The 16,697-nt window shown below is 35.8% G+C and overlaps 1 protein-coding gene across 2 annotated transcripts in view; it reads left to right on the top strand.

Moving 5' to 3' along the window:
- The window catches only part of esyt2a (extended synaptotagmin-like protein 2a), a 31,830-nt gene that overhangs the window by 5,080 nt on the left and 10,053 nt on the right, over positions 1–16,697 (top strand). For both annotated transcript variants that reach the window (XM_077221763.1, XM_077221762.1), the window contains exons 2-13: positions 5,981–6,022; positions 6,225–6,359; positions 6,965–7,041; positions 7,126–7,198; positions 9,977–10,066; positions 11,394–11,449; positions 12,735–12,855; positions 12,940–13,116; positions 13,202–13,284; positions 13,672–13,720; positions 14,079–14,168; positions 14,798–14,893. In XM_077221763.1, coding sequence (XP_077077878.1) covers positions 5,981–6,022; positions 6,225–6,359; positions 6,965–7,041; positions 7,126–7,198; positions 9,977–10,066; positions 11,394–11,449; positions 12,735–12,855; positions 12,940–13,116; positions 13,202–13,284; positions 13,672–13,720; positions 14,079–14,168; positions 14,798–14,893 — 1,089 coding nt within the window. The remainder of the gene's footprint in view (positions 1–5,980; positions 6,023–6,224; positions 6,360–6,964; positions 7,042–7,125; positions 7,199–9,976; positions 10,067–11,393; positions 11,450–12,734; positions 12,856–12,939; positions 13,117–13,201; positions 13,285–13,671; positions 13,721–14,078; positions 14,169–14,797; positions 14,894–16,697) is intronic.

Here is a 16,697-nt window from a genome sequence, read left to right as displayed (position 1 = left end):
TCTAATTTAATTTCTATCCGATTAATCGATTAATCGAAAAAATAATCGTCAGATTAATCGATTATCAAAATAATCGTTAGTTGCAGCCCTAGACATAGTATTTACTAAAATAATTAGAATTTTTTTTTGAAAATAATTTAGAAAAAAAAATAGCAACATATTGATTCTTTAATAGGAATACTATTATACTGTAATACTATCTGTAATGCTAATACTTTTTGAAAAAATATATGAAAAATTTGTGAGACCTTTCTGAGTGCACTGGGAATAATGTTTTCTCAAATAAAGACCAGGCAATGCTAATTTTACATGCATTAGGCTACACATATGACATAGCGGGCCATGATATAATATGACATAACGGCCAACTAGAATATAGAGCAGCATAGTTCTCTTTTCTATTTCTATTAGACACAACTGTTAAATAAAGACTATAATGACCACAGATTCTGGGTTCTTAGAAGACTGGGTTTTTTAGCTCTCAAAATAAAAGGCCCACTTGTGACACTTATCGGCCAAACGGAAAAGAAATGACTGGGTAATGCTGATAATAAAAATAAAAAAGCCAAATATCTGGCAATATATTGGTCGACAACTACTCGGCAGCATTGCCAAATCCTCCTACTGAAATTCTACAAAACCAAAAAGTCAAGCTTTTAAAATCTAATAAAGGGTTAAAAAGGACTATAATAATCCAAGAGACCCCTTTTATTTGCTTGGCTTTATTGAGTCGTGCTTAGTGTGAAAGAGCCTTTACTGTGTGTGTGTGTGTGTGTGTGTGTGTGTGTGTGTGTGTGTGTGTGTGTGTGTGTGTGTGTGTGTGTGTGTGTGTGTGTGTGTGTGTGTGTGTGTGTGTGTGTGTGTGTGACTGATACATTTATTACAGTATGTTTGCTTTACTGTGTCTGATCAGTCACTTCGAGCTCTATAGAGTCTTTGTTGTTTGTTTGAGACTGCTGCAAGTTTTAAATTACATTCAGAGAGTATGTTTGTTTAGATTATTTTTCTGTATTAGGTGGTCAGAAATGGATCCCTTCAATGCCGTGCTAAGCTCCAATGTTTTTGTTCGTCGTCTACATTGATTTCCTTCCACAGCCATCATCTTGTTCTTTCAGGAAACACTGTGGATAGTGTTTTTCTCTCCTCATGTCATTTCTCTTTAATGAATAAACTAGAAGTAATTTAGGTCAGCAGATCTCTCCACCGCCAGCCTCGTTCATCTCGTCATCTGCTGTCTGTAAAATGCTGAGCGGTACCAGTCTGTCCGTTCTCTCTCAGCAGAGATACTTGTTTACTTCACCATTCATCAACTCAATCAAACTCTTATTGATCATGTGAGAAGAACATAGAGCTTCCAAAAATCCAGTCATCATTTACTCTGATGGGGATTAAAAAAACAATATGATTCCAATCCTGGATATTCTGCTAATCATCCATTTCTAAAAGTCTTACTGGTTTCAATGGTGGATGATATATATATATATTAGTTGTCAACTGGCATTTTAACATTTGTGCATCCTGGTAATCATTAACGAAATATATGACAAATGTCAACCTATTTTCCATGACCAAGATGAGGCAATAAGGGTCATTAAACTATAACTGTGACTATATGGGTATATTGACGAAAAAATAAAATATGCAGCATGATATGTGACTACGTTTTCATTTGATTTAAACTAGACTAAAATGCTCGTTATAGACATTTAGTTGACTAAAACTTGACTAAACAAAAACAAGACAAGGTTGACTAAAGATAAAAACTAAATAGTACATTTGACACAGAACAAGATTAAAACTAAATAAAAAAATAGCTGACAAATTTGCAATAGCTGAGTGCATCCTTACTGTTCCTTCCTCATATTTGACATATATTTGTATGTGAGTCATGTGCTAATAATACGGTCCAATCAGTTTCTTGCATTGAGTCTGAGACGCTGACTGTCTGCCCAGCTAACCAAACGGCAAATGCCCTTTGACCTGTTCAGCAGTCGTGCTGACTCCGCTCAGACATGCCTGTGATACCTCACCAAATCAATTAGCAGCTGTAGCTGTCAGTCCTTCATTGAATTCACAAGACCATCTACACCTCTGGTTAATTAATTTAGGCCAGCGGTTCTCAACTCTGGCCCTCGAGGTCCACTTTCCCTGCTGAGGGTGTTTTCGAAGGGCACTCCGTGAAGGGGACATCATTTGTAGGGGCATTTCAAACAAAAGTGAATACCTGAATCCCTTCACAAAGGGCCCTTCCATAAGTCCGTTAGCGAAGGGTACATGCCATGGTTACTTCAAGGAAGTCGTTTTATCGTTTATGGTCATGTGACCCATGGTGGCGAATCCTTGTGATTCATTTTAAAGCTAGATGGCGAGAGAGTTCAGGTTAACATATAAACAGAATAATTTAAGTAGTTTTGTTTTGACTGGTTTGTTTAGTACAAAAGGACATCCTACATGGTGCACAATGCATGTTACATGACTTACTTACCTGCTCCCTTCCCAGCCTTAAACACAACGTGATGAATTGAGAAGACAGAGTAGTATACAACTATACACGTACAACCTCAATGCTAACCAGGGCATCATCTTCCTTGGTGAAGAATGGCAGGCTGTGGATCCAATGGAATCCAAAACACACACAAAACAGACTATCCACGCATACACATATACAACACGCATTCCTCCGTATAGTGTACGCAACTCAAGGGCTCTGCCCTTCAGAGTGAGTAGGGCATAGGGATGCTCGCTTCTGATTGGAGTGTTGCAAACACACATGATCAAGCTAATCAAGGTCTTCAGATGTCTTACTAGAAAATGATAGGAAAGTGAGTTTGATCAAGGTTGCAAGGAAACCCCTGATTTAGGGGTCAGATGAGGTCAAATCTGTCTATAAGCTCTTCCTAGTTGCTACTGTTACTCTCAGAATGAGCGTGTTTGTTTCAGGATTTTTTGTCTCAGGATTGTTTATGACAAAGTTGTTTACTTGGATAGGAAATGACATTGCTTAACAGATCAGATCTTACACAGATGCACACGTTCACATCCACACCCATAAACCCCCACACACACACATTATTGCATTTGGTCAGTGTCAGCGTGTTAGCATGTCTTCGTGAATCAGCTTTACATGCTTAGACTAGTTGCCTGTGTCATCCTGTCAAAACTGCACTATTGTAACTGGAAGTACTGCATGGACGTTTCTGACTCATTTCAATTCTCATTTTTACTGTGTTTAGGGATTGATGTTATAAAAACAGACAGATAAATAATAATAATATTAAATATATACTGTATATTCACAATGTGTCTGTGAATGATACTTTGACCCCTGCCAGCACTTTCTAAGCCTTTTGAAGGCCTGATGTATGTGTGTTTGCGGCAGAGATAAGACAGATATACAGATCAGATAAAATCAGATCAGATCAACGTTGACTGCTGTCTGACAGGCTATTCGAATTAGCAAGCTAACTTTAGCTGTTTTATGCTCTCTGCGCATATAATCAGGAAATAGCACAGCTTTGAGTCATAGACTGGCTTTCTCCCTCAGGAAAATATGAGAAAGAAATGGAGCCAAATACAAGTCAGGGATTTTCCATTTGGTTTTCCTGGCATATCTCTCGCTCACATGCTTCTGTGCCACATCTTTCCATATAGGTCCTTTCTCCTTAACACAGTTTACTCGTCTCTGTGTTGATTAAAGCAAGATGAAGAGCCAGAGACACTGCGAGAGAGCAGCTTGATGCGCCAACTAGAACACTACCATTAAAATAAAAGAAACTGCCGACAAAATAGGGATGGAAATATTAGCATTTAACAACGTAATTTTTTGGTAACATACTTTTTGTTGTTGTTGTTGTTAAAGCATTATATATTAGAACAAAACTCTCTTGCAAATGGCTGTGACAAAGTCAGTCCATGTTTAGTTTTAGAGTTTTAATTACAATCAATCTTAAATGTCAATCGATTTTAAAATGTCTGAATTTCACTAATTAAAATAGCTATAGAAGCAGACATGGCATTAAGAAAGAAATAAACAAACAAAACTCTCTTCCAAATGAGTATCTATTAATGTTTATGATTTAATTGTGAGTAAACTGTGGCAGTTCTCGTTTTCTACATTGTAAAAAAAATGCAAAGAAAAAAGTATCAAAATACTACAGTAAAATAATGTTGAATTGTTAACCATAAGTTGCCTTACCATATAGGCTATATTGAAAATTTGTAAATGGTTTAACATTGTGTTAAATTTAATGTCAAAAGTCACCTTTATTTATATAGCACTTTATACGGTACAGATTGTTTCAAATCAAGTATCAAACGCGAAACACAAGTAACTTTGTGGGCGAATCTCGGGCAATGTTGCTGTTATAGGCTATAATAATAATGTGTTATAGCCTACTGGCGGGATGAATGACTCTTGCACCGGACGCAAATCTAAAATAGGTTAGTCTGAAGTAGCTACATTACTCATAGGTGTGGTTGGGCGTAACGTGCAATAAACCAATCAGAACGGCATCTCTCATTCCCTTTAAAAGCAATCGTGCTTGTTCCATGGCGGATTGTTATTATAATGGCGGATTTGCACACCGAGGAGACCGACGTTCTCGTCATGGCCGTAAAAGACAGAGAAGTGACATTGTATGGGGATGGGAGAAACCCACCCAAATTAGCTTCGGTTTAACAATTATTAGATTAGTTCATTTAATCTATAAAGCAGTTCTGCAAAAAAAATTGTCATTGTCCAGCTCAGTTCATTTCTCATACAGCAGTGCAGTAGTCAGATCAATAATGTTGTTGAATATTAAGTGTCCCCAACTAAGCAAGCCAGAGGCAACAGTGGCAATCCCTCCTTTCAAAACTCCATCTGGTGACAGAATGGAGAAAAAAGCCTTGGAAAAAACAAGGCTCAGTCGGGGGACCAGTTCTCCTCCGGCCAACGAACGAACAGTGTAAGATTATGATTCAGGCTGCATCACGTCAGATATCAGATCGGGATCAGTGGCATTCTTTTTCATTTAAATAGGTTTAAGAACCACTTCAGCTGAATTAGTAAGAGAGTAACTCTTTAGAGCAATTCAATCCAGTTACTCATGACTGATCCTTTCAAGCAGCTGACTCATAAGTGTCATCCTGTATGTTGGGTCAGCATCTGTGGAAGAATGCAGATGGTCAAGAACCTCCAACTGGAGGTTATCATGAAAATAATTTGTTTCCTGTTATTTTTCTTTCCAGTATTTTGTTTTGTTTTAAATTCTTGATTTCTAATCCAGAGATTTTCTAATTGCATCGATCGCTCTCTATGAGATAGAGATTGAGCGAGCATGTTCTGTTGGCAACTTTAATTTGCTGGTCTTCAGCAATGTAACGAAATGTTCCAGTTAAACAGCCACATTATGTTATTATAATGAGTAATGGATATGATGAGTAATCAGAATAATACTAGTTCATTCAAGTTGTGAGCCATGGCCTAGCAGTGAGCCGTGGTGATGCAGTGATTTGATTCTCTCCGTCTCCACAATACCTTTCCTCTCTAATGTTTCTGTCAATAAAGAGTGGCCAACCTAAGATTAAAACAACATTTCATTACATATTTTCATTGATGCAGTATTTAATTGAAGCAGATTGTACTATCCCTCACAGCCTTACATTCAATTGCATCAAATGAAATATTGTGTCTACCCCTCACTAAAGTCCATTGAATGACAAACCTCAAATAGCAAGTAAAACTGGAATAAATAGCCCTTCTTTTTATCAACTCATGAACCAATGCATCTTTCCCTACACGCTTGACAGTTGAAGACTCAATGTGTCATTATAAAAAAATAAAGAATACAAATATTTATAACTATTTTAATAGCTGTGATGTGTGCTACTGTCAGCTGATGATGTGCTGTGACAAATGAGACTGAATGTGTATAAATCTGCCATTCAAATGAAATAAGTTCTGATTCATTCTGATTATTCAATCGGTTTTCTGTTTCAGGTTCATTTTCCAGATGTGGAGAGAGTAGAGTGGCTCAACAAGGTACTGTATGTGTGTGTGTGTGGTGGGGTGGTTTCATAAAAATAGATCTGCATCTAGGTTAACCCAGAAATGTTTCCTCAAGAGTATTAAGGATATTAAGTCTCTCTCTCTCTCTCTCTCTCTCTCTCTCTCTCTCTCTCTCTCTCTCTCTCTCTCTCTTTCTCTTTCTCTTTCTCTTTCTCTTTCTCTTTTCTTTTCACAGACTGTGCATCAGATGTGGCCATATATTTGTCAGTTTGTAGATAAAATCTTCAAAGAGACCATCGAACCAGCAGTGCAGGGGGCCAATGCGCACCTTAGTACTTTCACCTTCTCCAAAATAGACATGGGGGACAAGGTACATGCACATGTTTACCTAGCTATCTAAATTAGGACATACCATAACCCAAACCCTAAACCTTTCCCTGAAAGAAAACGTTTTGCATTGAAAAAATGCCCATAAAAACATAAAAAATAAATAAAAAAGCACATTAGATTATAACTATTATTAAATTATATTATGATGGTTTAATTATATCTAAATTAGTGTAATGTATTAACTATACTGTATTAATAGATTTATTTATTATAAATAAATAAAAGCACTTTATTTTTATCTGTTTTTACCATTGAGGACATACCAAAGACTTCTGTTGTGTTACATAAAGCTATTTATAATTGCTACAGATCAACTCAAACCCTAAATCTAGCCCTAAAATGAAACCTTTGGCAAAAAAAGAGATTAAAAAAATATATATATATATATATATATATATATATATATATATATATGTTATAAATAAATAAAAAAATGTTTTGTACCTTTGAGGACATCCACAAAGGAAGGTTTAGTCATATTTAAATTCATATTTAACATATTCAACATTTGTCCTGTTGTACAGCTTTGTAAACCCACACGTTTTTCTTACACTCAAAATATAATACGTTTTTGTTTGTCTGCAGCCTATCAGGGTGGATGGAGTGAAAGTTTATACAGAGAATGTGAATAAACGACAGATTATTATGGACCTACAGATCAAGTAAAGTACACAGACACAGTTAACCACTGGGACTCATTAATGACCATTTTTGAAACTCATAAAAAAAAATTTTTTTGTGTGTAGTTTTGTCGGAAACACTGAAATTGATGTGGACATTAAGAAATACTACTGCCGTGCAGGAATCAAGAGCATACAGGTAAGACAGAGAGACAGTTGTGTGACACATGCCTGTTTGTGTGGTGCTTGTGTGACCACCCAGCATATTTGGGTCTCGAAAATATTTAAGTATTTGTATACATTTTATTTTGTATATATATATATATAGATATATATATATAGATATGTCTATTTCAATTTATCTACAGTATATGTTTTATTTAATTTACTTTAATTATAATGAGTTTGCACCGAACAGTTCAGTTGCATTTTCTAAATTCTGAGTGGCAGTTGGGAGTTGAGAGTTGCCATGACGACTGTGGATTATCCTCAAACAACACAGAGAGGACCACTGGAATAAAACACAGTTTTGTCTCTCTCACTCTCATTTATCACTAAAGGGAGTACTACACTTGCATAAGTTGCTTACATTTAAAGGGATAGTTCACCCAAAAATGAAAATTCTGTCAGTAATTACTCACCCTCATGTTGTTCCAACCCCGTAAGACCTTCGTTCATCTTGGGAACACAAATTAAGATATTTTTGATGAAATCTGAGAGCTGGATCAATGCTCCATACTCCTCCATAGGCTTCTTAAGGGATTGAAACTTGTTCTCCGAAAAGTTATTAAAGACATCGTTAAAATAGTCCAAGTGACTACAGTGGCTCAATCCTAAGTTTATCAAACGACGAGAATACTTTTTGTGCGCAAAAAAAACTAAAATAACGACTTTATTTCATCTATTCATTTCCTTCTCTGTGGGCCTCGAGTCAGTTTACTAGTGTAACAGCGTAAGCTTCTGTTGATATACCTCACACGCATCACACACGACCAGCGTCGGCCAATAGTGAGCCTACGTGTGACGTAGCTCTACGCAATCACACTACGTTAACTGACTTTGAGGCCACATATGAGGAAATTAATAGTTGAAATAAAGTTGGTATTTTTGTTTGTTTTTGCACACAAAAAGTATTCTCGTCGCTTGATAAACTTCAGATTGAGCCACTGTAGTCACTTGGACTATTTTAACGATGTCTTTAATAACTGTTCGGGGCTGGCAAGTTTCAATCCCTTAGAAGCCTATGGAGGAGTGATCCAGCTGTCAGATTTAATCAAAAATATCTTAATTCGTGTTCCGAAGATGAACGAAGGTCTTACAGGGTTGGAACAACATGAGGGTGAGTAAATACTGACAGAATTTTCATTTTTGGGTGAACTATCCCTTTAAATGGGTCCCCATTACCCTGATAACAATCAGAGCAACCACACATGAGCCTTTTGAACTTCATGTCAGAAGAGCTTCTTTTCTCTGTTAGATTAAGGTCAGGCATTGGAAATAATGGAAGTCTCTTATATCTGCATGCAAAAGTTTTTAATTATTTATGAGCTTTTTGCCTTTAACTGGAGAAGGTAGTGGAGATGTTACAGGAAACAATACGGAAAGGAAGGGTGGTGGTATCATAAAATGACCTGAGCAGTATCACTCCGGGCACCTGCACATATAATGCATGCGATTTACACAATAAGTGTGCAATAAGAATTATTTTCATTAAAATGCCTAGTGGTTAATGCATATGCTGCAACACATTCAGCTGTAGTGCTAATGCCAGAAAGTTTGAAATCCAATATTTCTCTCTTTCATTCTTCCTTTCCCCCATGATTCCCTGTCCTCTCTCCAATATTTTATTAGTAAAAATGCGATTAAAGGCACAATATGTAAGATTTTATTATTTAGAATATTCAAAAACCAATAGCACAGTGTTATACATTTTGTTCAATTGTGTTCTTATATTATCCCATATGTTTCCAACAATGTTTAAAACCAGAGAAATGTGCAATTTTATCCAGTGTAACAGCCCTCCTAATTCCGTCACCTGTCAATGACGTCATATCCGCATTACCTTCAATTTACGGTTCTACTTTCATAAAAACCATGGAAACACCAAAAGACGTTTTAATATATTATGTGTTTTTATTAGACAGGTGAACAACTGTTTGAATATCTTTATCGACAGAAAACTAATCTGTGTTATATAACTCAACATTGTTAGTCTTATTGATGGAATCTCTTGTTTTCTTGATTTACTGTAAGTAACATGTTTGTACCCAAAAATTAAATCAGACTACACCATTTTGTCAAGTGGCTAACATAGCATAATCAGAAAGAGCTTTATTTGTAATAACAGTAATACAGCATTTTCTCCACTATACAATATATTTTAAAATGAATGAAATGCCATTTAGCAACACAAGTCATCCAGCTTTTATTAATATGATATTCTAATATCAAACTTGCTTACTGCAGTGTGCAACAAGTGTCTCATACCAGCAGCCACCAAGCGAACGTTAACATAACTTTCAACATACACAAATGTATTTAGTATGATTGTTTTGATCAAGTAAAACAGCGCTGCGGTACCCCACAATTTTACTTTGTAAAATAAACCCACTTGTATGACTAGTAAATCAGCCCTCGCGGCTATTTTATTATATAAAATCATGTGATTTTAAGTGATCAAACGTAACTGTGACAAACTTCAAGTTCAGGGAAGGAGGAGGCAGGAACCAGAAAATGTTAAACGTAACTTTAATTGTAATAGACATTAACAACTTATCGAAAGAAGCTGCAGCAGCCGACAATGGCATATAAGCATAAAAAAAATGTGTTTTTGTTTTGAATAAGCAACCTCTAGCGGCAACACTTGCATACTGTGTTTTAAAATGTCAGATTAATTATGCAAAATACTATAACATTATATTTTGTACTGCTACATTTTTTTGCTTACCATCTATTTGTTTGTTGTTTGTATGTGTAGCTTAATGGGGTGTTGAGGGTCGTCATGGACCCGTTGCTAGGAGACATGCCTCTGATTGGCGCCCTGTCTGTGTTCTTCCTCCAGAAACCCGTACGTTAACCACCATGTACACACACACACACACACACACAGACATACAGACATATTGCAGAAGAATTTGCTTTCATTTTGTCTTTGTATCTGATTCGTTTTTATACTACATACCTGACATATTGCCTACATTAGATGATCATACAATATAATGAATTATGAGAATGTGCCTGTTATTTAATAATAATCCGCACCCTTGTTACTCCACTAAAGTTTTTTTATCAGACTCAGAGCACTGCACTGACTTGCTCTGCAGAAACTGTGTAGAAATATCTAAATCTATTCCTCGTTCATCTCATTCTCAGCTGTTTATTTTCTGGATGTCTTGATCCAGAATATTGATCTATTGGACACTTTACTTCTCTATCTTTAATATGAGTATCTTAAACATTAAGAGAAAGGTTCTGCATTAAACTCAACTATAACTGTCAGTGCCCACCAACTTTCAATTAAAAACCAATCAGGTTAGGGTTAAATCTTTGGACCAAATCAACAAACCAAAATTACAACATTTAAACTGAAGCAAAAAAGTTTTTTTTTTAAAAAGAAGAAGAAAAAAAGAAAAGCAATTAAGATTCATGATTCTAAATGTTAACAGTAATTCTCTGTTTGGAACTGAATGGTGTAACTGAGTTTGCTTTCCTACACTCTCAGACTTCCTATGTATTTGTACACTACCGCTCAAAAGTTTGGGGTCAGTAAAAAATTTTTTTTTAATAAATTTACCTGGAAGTCTTGATCCAAAAAAAGGAATTAATTATTCAGCAAGGATGCATTACGTTTTAAGACTTTTACATTGATACATAAAAATTCCATTGCAAATAAATGCTGTTCTCTTGAGGAATCCAAAATATATATATATATTACGGTTTCCACAAAAATATTAAGCAGAACAACATTTTTTCAACTAAGATAATACTAAGACATTGTTCTGAGCACCAAATCAGCATATTACAAATATCTCTTAAGGATCATGTGCCACTGTAGACTGGATATAATAATTGATATCCTTCATAAAATACATATACAGTCTTGTTCCTTTGTCTTTTTCCTATTTTCAAATACTTGTTTGCCTTAAAAAACAAAGTTTTTTTGGTTTGGTTCATGGCTTGAAACTCTTTACTGAAGAATTTTTTGAGGTTCCTATGGAAGGAAAAATGCTTCCGGAACCAAGACTGCTGAAAAAGTGGGCAGTTGCTGTTATATTAACATTATATATAAGTTCAATGGTCTTGTTACTGCTGTGAAAGAAGGAAACAAACACAGGCATTTGCATCTACAACCATAATGTATTAAACCATGTTAAATGTGGCTGTATCTCTTTCAGTTTCTGGATATAAACTGGACGGGTCTTACAAATATGCTGGACATTCCTGGAATAAAGTGAGTGACGTGTCAGCCATCACACACATGCATTATACATAATGTAGTCATGTTAATATGTTAGTTTCATGAAACTGGAAAGTGGATCAGTCAGCCTCCCTTTGAAACACACATGCTGTCACATGACCTATTTTGAGGTGACGCAGATAACACAAACATTATGCACGCTCACTCTAGTCTCAGAAATGCTGCTCTTCCTGTCAGACCACATCAGATGTTACACCCACTTGTGATGGTGATGATGGGGTCTTTTAATAATCTGTTTATCTTAAAGGCCGCCCCAGGATCAATGTGTGTGTCCAAATGTAGAGTTTAATGTGTTTTTCCAGAGAGTCTCTCTCTCTCTCTCTCTCTCTCTCTCTCTCACTCTCTCTCCTTTTATAGTCATATTATAGGTGGAGCTGGTGTGGTTTAGGCGTGGGAAATGATATATTGTCTTTTGTTATATTTTTCCCCCTGTCTTTCTCACACACACACACACACACACACACACACACACACACACACACACACACACACACACACACACACACACACACCCTTACAGAAGAGTCATATTTCATGCTCTCTTCTGCTCAGACATCGGAGCTGAAATCAATCTGAAGTCTTTGATCACTCTTAAATGAAGTACATGTTCAAGTAATGCAAATTAATTGAAAAATAATGCAAGATGGAATCATTAACATACTGGGGACGTAAGAGGTTTCAATGACTATAAATGGCAATACTTAAATGAGAATGCTACTAATGGAAAACTGCTGGGGGAGGATGGAGGAAGCGTTATGGAGCTTTAACGTACACACACATACTGAATATATACACGTATACATGATTGTATTTATTGTCTTTAGCATTTAAATTAAGCTGGAACATTTTAATATATTCATTAATATTTACATACATTTTATTATTAATAATGTTTTCATTTAAGTACTTTTAAGTCATCCAGGCTCTGAAACTGATAGTTTACTCCAAAATAAAGTTTTTGGGTGGAACACAGTTGTTGTTACTTACAGTAGCAGCCATAACTTTTGGGTGTTTACTATACAGTGATAAAGAAAGTAGATGTTAACTACAGTTATCAAGAATAAATTACCAAAAAAGTATAATAAAAGTGGCCCATACAACTTCTGATCTATAATAGCCCTTCAAAAAATCTTTGGAAAATAATGGTTCATAAGCTGTATGTATTTATTGATAGGTGGGTGGATAGACTGAATTTAACGCATTTGACTATTTCGTTTTTATATATGTATTTTTTTAATTTATTATCTCTCTCTTACAGTGGTCTGTGTGACAGTGTTATTCAGGATATCATATACAGTTTTCTTGTGCTGCCAAACAAAATCACTATTCCACTTGTAAATGATGAACAGCTTTCCAGACTCCGCTTCCCTATTCCAAAGGTGACTCGCACACACATATACACGCTTCACATACATGTGTACAGATAACATTTCTATCATATAATGTGTGTGTGTTTGGTGTAGGGAGTTCTGCGGATTCACTTTCTGGAAGCACAGGACCTGGTGGCGAAGGACACGTTTCTGGGTGGTATGATAAAAGGAAAGTCGGACCCGTATGGGGTCCTTCAAATCGGTAATCAGCTCTTCAGATCCAAAGTCATCAAAGATTCGTTAAACCCTAAATGGAATGAAGTATATGAGGTAAGGGGCTGATTTGTGAGCAAGTGTGTCTATCACTGACATGTTTTGAATTGCTAACTGAGGTGTTTATGTGTGTGTGTTTTAGGCATGTGTGTACGATCACTCAGGACAGAATTTGGAGATAGAGCTGTATGATGAGGACACAGATAAGGATGATTTTCTGGGAAGGTAATCTCTGTGATTGAACTTCATCAATTAATCACAAGTCACACTTCAGAAACCCACCATAAAGATTTTCTGTGTCTGTGGTTAATCTATTCCCTACATTTTGGCCCCACAAGGATAGAAATAATAGAAATCTTTGACCTTGAGGGACATTTTTGGTCCCCATGAGGAAAACAGCTTATGAATCACATTAAATTATGTTGTTTTGAAAATGTAATAATGCAGAAAGTTTTCTGTGATAGTTAGGGTTAGGTGGCAGGGTTAGGGTCAGAGGATAGAATATACAGTTTGTGCAATATAAAAATCATTATGTCTATAGAAAGTCCCCATAAAACATAGAAACCCATTGTGTGTGTGTTAATCTGATGTTTCTCCTCCTGTATTCTTTAGTCTTACTCTCAACATAGATGAACTACAGAAGGAACAGAAAGTAGATGAGGTAAAATTTAATTTTTTTTGTCTCATTTTGGTCTTAGATCTGTTCAGCTTGGTTTTTAAATATCTGAGCTAAAAGTTTGTACAGAAAAGTGCTTAAATTAGTAGTATAATCAAAAAACGTTTGATGTTTTGAACATTTTTTGAAGAATGTCTTGGCCACTATTTTCCATATAATGAAAGTGAAAGGGTGACAAAAATACCATAAAGTATCATAAATGTGGTTCATAGGATGAGTAAATGACAACAGAATATAATTTTTTTTAGTGAGCTATCCCTTTAATAAATGTTTTAAACTTATGTAGTAAACTTATTTTAAACTTATTTATATAATAAATCCCCTGACTTGTGTTTGTGTGCAGTGGTTTTTACTTGATGATATCGCTAAAGGGAAGCTTCACCTGAAGATTGAATGGCTTTCTCTTCTCCCTACACCTGATAAACTCGATGAGGTAACACAACACTCCCCTTAAACACAACATAGTGATATATGATATGATATGACTTCTGTTAACGATTCAGACTTAACTGATCAAATAACAAATTCAAAAGTTGGGTTGGGTTGAATTTTTTAAATGTTTTTGAAAGAAGTCTTTCAATATAAATAAAGCAGAAACCGTAATATTGTAATATTATTAAGTTTAAAGTAATATTTTCAATTTTAATATATTTAAAATGTAATTTATTCCTGTGAAGGAAAAGTTGAGTTTTCAGCATTATTAATCCACAAGCATTACAATATGCTGATTTTGTGTTTTAACAATTCTTATTATTATCAATAGATGCTAAACAGTCAGAACATGCCGTCGGAGAACCGCTAATTAAACATTTGTTTCGGTCACTGATTTCGGCCGAAAATGTTTGGTAGCCGAAACAGTAGGGTTAGTCTTGGTAAATGTAGTTATAGGGATGCATCTTATTGCATGTAAAATTAGACATTATTTAGTATTTTTTTTAGAGGAAGATCCCCACAATGTAGATCACACACACACACACACACACACACACACACACACACACACACACACACACACACACACACACACACACACTGATGAAAGTTGTTTGTGTTGCTTTTCAGGTTTTAAGTAGCATTAAAGCAGATAAAGGGCAGGCCAATGATGGACTCTCATCAGCATTACTGCTGGTGCGCCTGGACTCAGCCAGAAATCTGCCAGTGAGTATTACACACACACACACACACTAGCTTTCTTTTTTGCTTCCTTATTTCTCAATGCTCCACCTTCCCTATTTCATCTGACATCACCTCTCCTACTACACTTTTCCTTTTCTTCATTCATCCTCTATTTCTTTCTGTTGCCCTGCTCTGGTTTCCTGTCGTTCGGGGTGAAGAGTGTTTTTGAGGGGTACGTGGGCAGTGGGTGTCTGAGAGAGCGCCGCTCTGCTGGGCTGGTGTTCTGTGAGAACACTTCTGCCCTCTACAGGACAATGTTTGTGAGTCACTCTGCTGCATTTCCATTAGATTGTTCTGCTTGCATTTTACCTGCATTTGGTGCATTAACAGCTGGTTACCTCATTTACAAATGTTTCATAGTTTCATCTCAACTTCCCTTTTGCATGTAAATTCTTCCTGTAATGCTGTTTGAACTCTGCAGACTGCTTTGTTTGTATTTGTTTATGTCGTGGTTCCTCCTGTCAGCATGCTAGTGTTTAGAGAGGCCCTATCTGCATTTTGCATAGATATATATAGTCTCTGTATTAGAGGTGTTAATGCAGCCATTTTTTTTGTGCAGCTGTTTTTCCAGTGCAAAGGTGTATGTTTCCCTTTAAAGAGGGCATTTGAATATAGAGTGTCAGAGGCAGTTCAGGGAAATCTTATTGACTATGTTCACACAGCTACAGAATGTGGTTATCAGCCCTGTTTGTAGTGCTAAATGAGGTTATGATGTGGTTATGGGCATATTGCTGATACATTTTTTTTATTGACCAATGATGATACCGATATCTAGAAATCAGGTTGTCCGATCGCTGTTTGTATTGTACACACACGATAATACCATATGATAACATCATTAAAATGATCCACATTTGACAGGAGGATGAAGTAGTTATTGGTCAATATCGATAATCTCGAAATAGACAAAATATTTGTGGATTCATTATGTTAGAGAAAGACTTCAGTGAGATGTCCATACAGGCATTTTTGACCCACTCCTGTCTGCTGTTGTATTTACGGGACAATTTGAGACTCGCACCTGTTAGTAAATTTGCTTGTGAATCTCGAACATTCACTGTGTGAAGGTAGCCTCAGTGATTACATCATGATCTTGTTTGTAACCATAATAAACAGGTCTACAAGCTGGATTGTGTTACTCCAGCAATGATATGGGTTGGGGCAGGGCTGTAAGACACCTTTTGCATTGACACACTACAGTTCAAAAGTTTGGGGTCAGTAAGATTTTTTTATTTTTGAAAGAGTTGTTCAACAGTGACATTAAAGACATTTATAATGTTACAAAAGATTTCTATTTTAAATTTATTTATTTTTTTACTCTCTATTCATCAGAGAATCGGGAAAAAATTTATCACAGAGTACAGAAAAAATAAACAGCACAAGTTTTTTTAACATTGTTAATAATAAGAAATGTTTCTTGAGCACAAAATCAGCATATTACGATCTGATGGATCATGTGGCACTAAAAACTGTAGTCATAATGCTTAAAATTCAGCTTTGCATCACAGGAATAAATTACATTTTGTAATATATCAAAATAGAAAATAGTTATTTTAAATTGTAATAATATTTCACAATATTACTGTTTTTTTAACCTTGGTGAAGATAAGAGAATTCTTTCAAAAACATTAATGATCTTACAGACTCTTAACGTTTGAACAGTAGTGTAGGTGTTGGGGGTGTAAGGTAGAGGTGTAGTAGAGTGTCAAATTTGGGAGTATGTTGAATGAAACAGGGGTTACACTTTATTTTAAGGTGTCCTTGTTACAGTGTAATAATACAGTGA

The sequence above is a fragment of the Siphateles boraxobius genome, unplaced genomic scaffold (genome assembly GCF_051911475.1).
Source record: "Siphateles boraxobius isolate OS27281-9 unplaced genomic scaffold, OSU_SipBor_1 86, whole genome shotgun sequence".
Lineage (NCBI taxonomy): Eukaryota > Metazoa > Chordata > Actinopteri > Cypriniformes > Leuciscidae > Siphateles > Siphateles boraxobius.
This window is presented reverse-complemented; position numbering and strand designations above follow the sequence as displayed.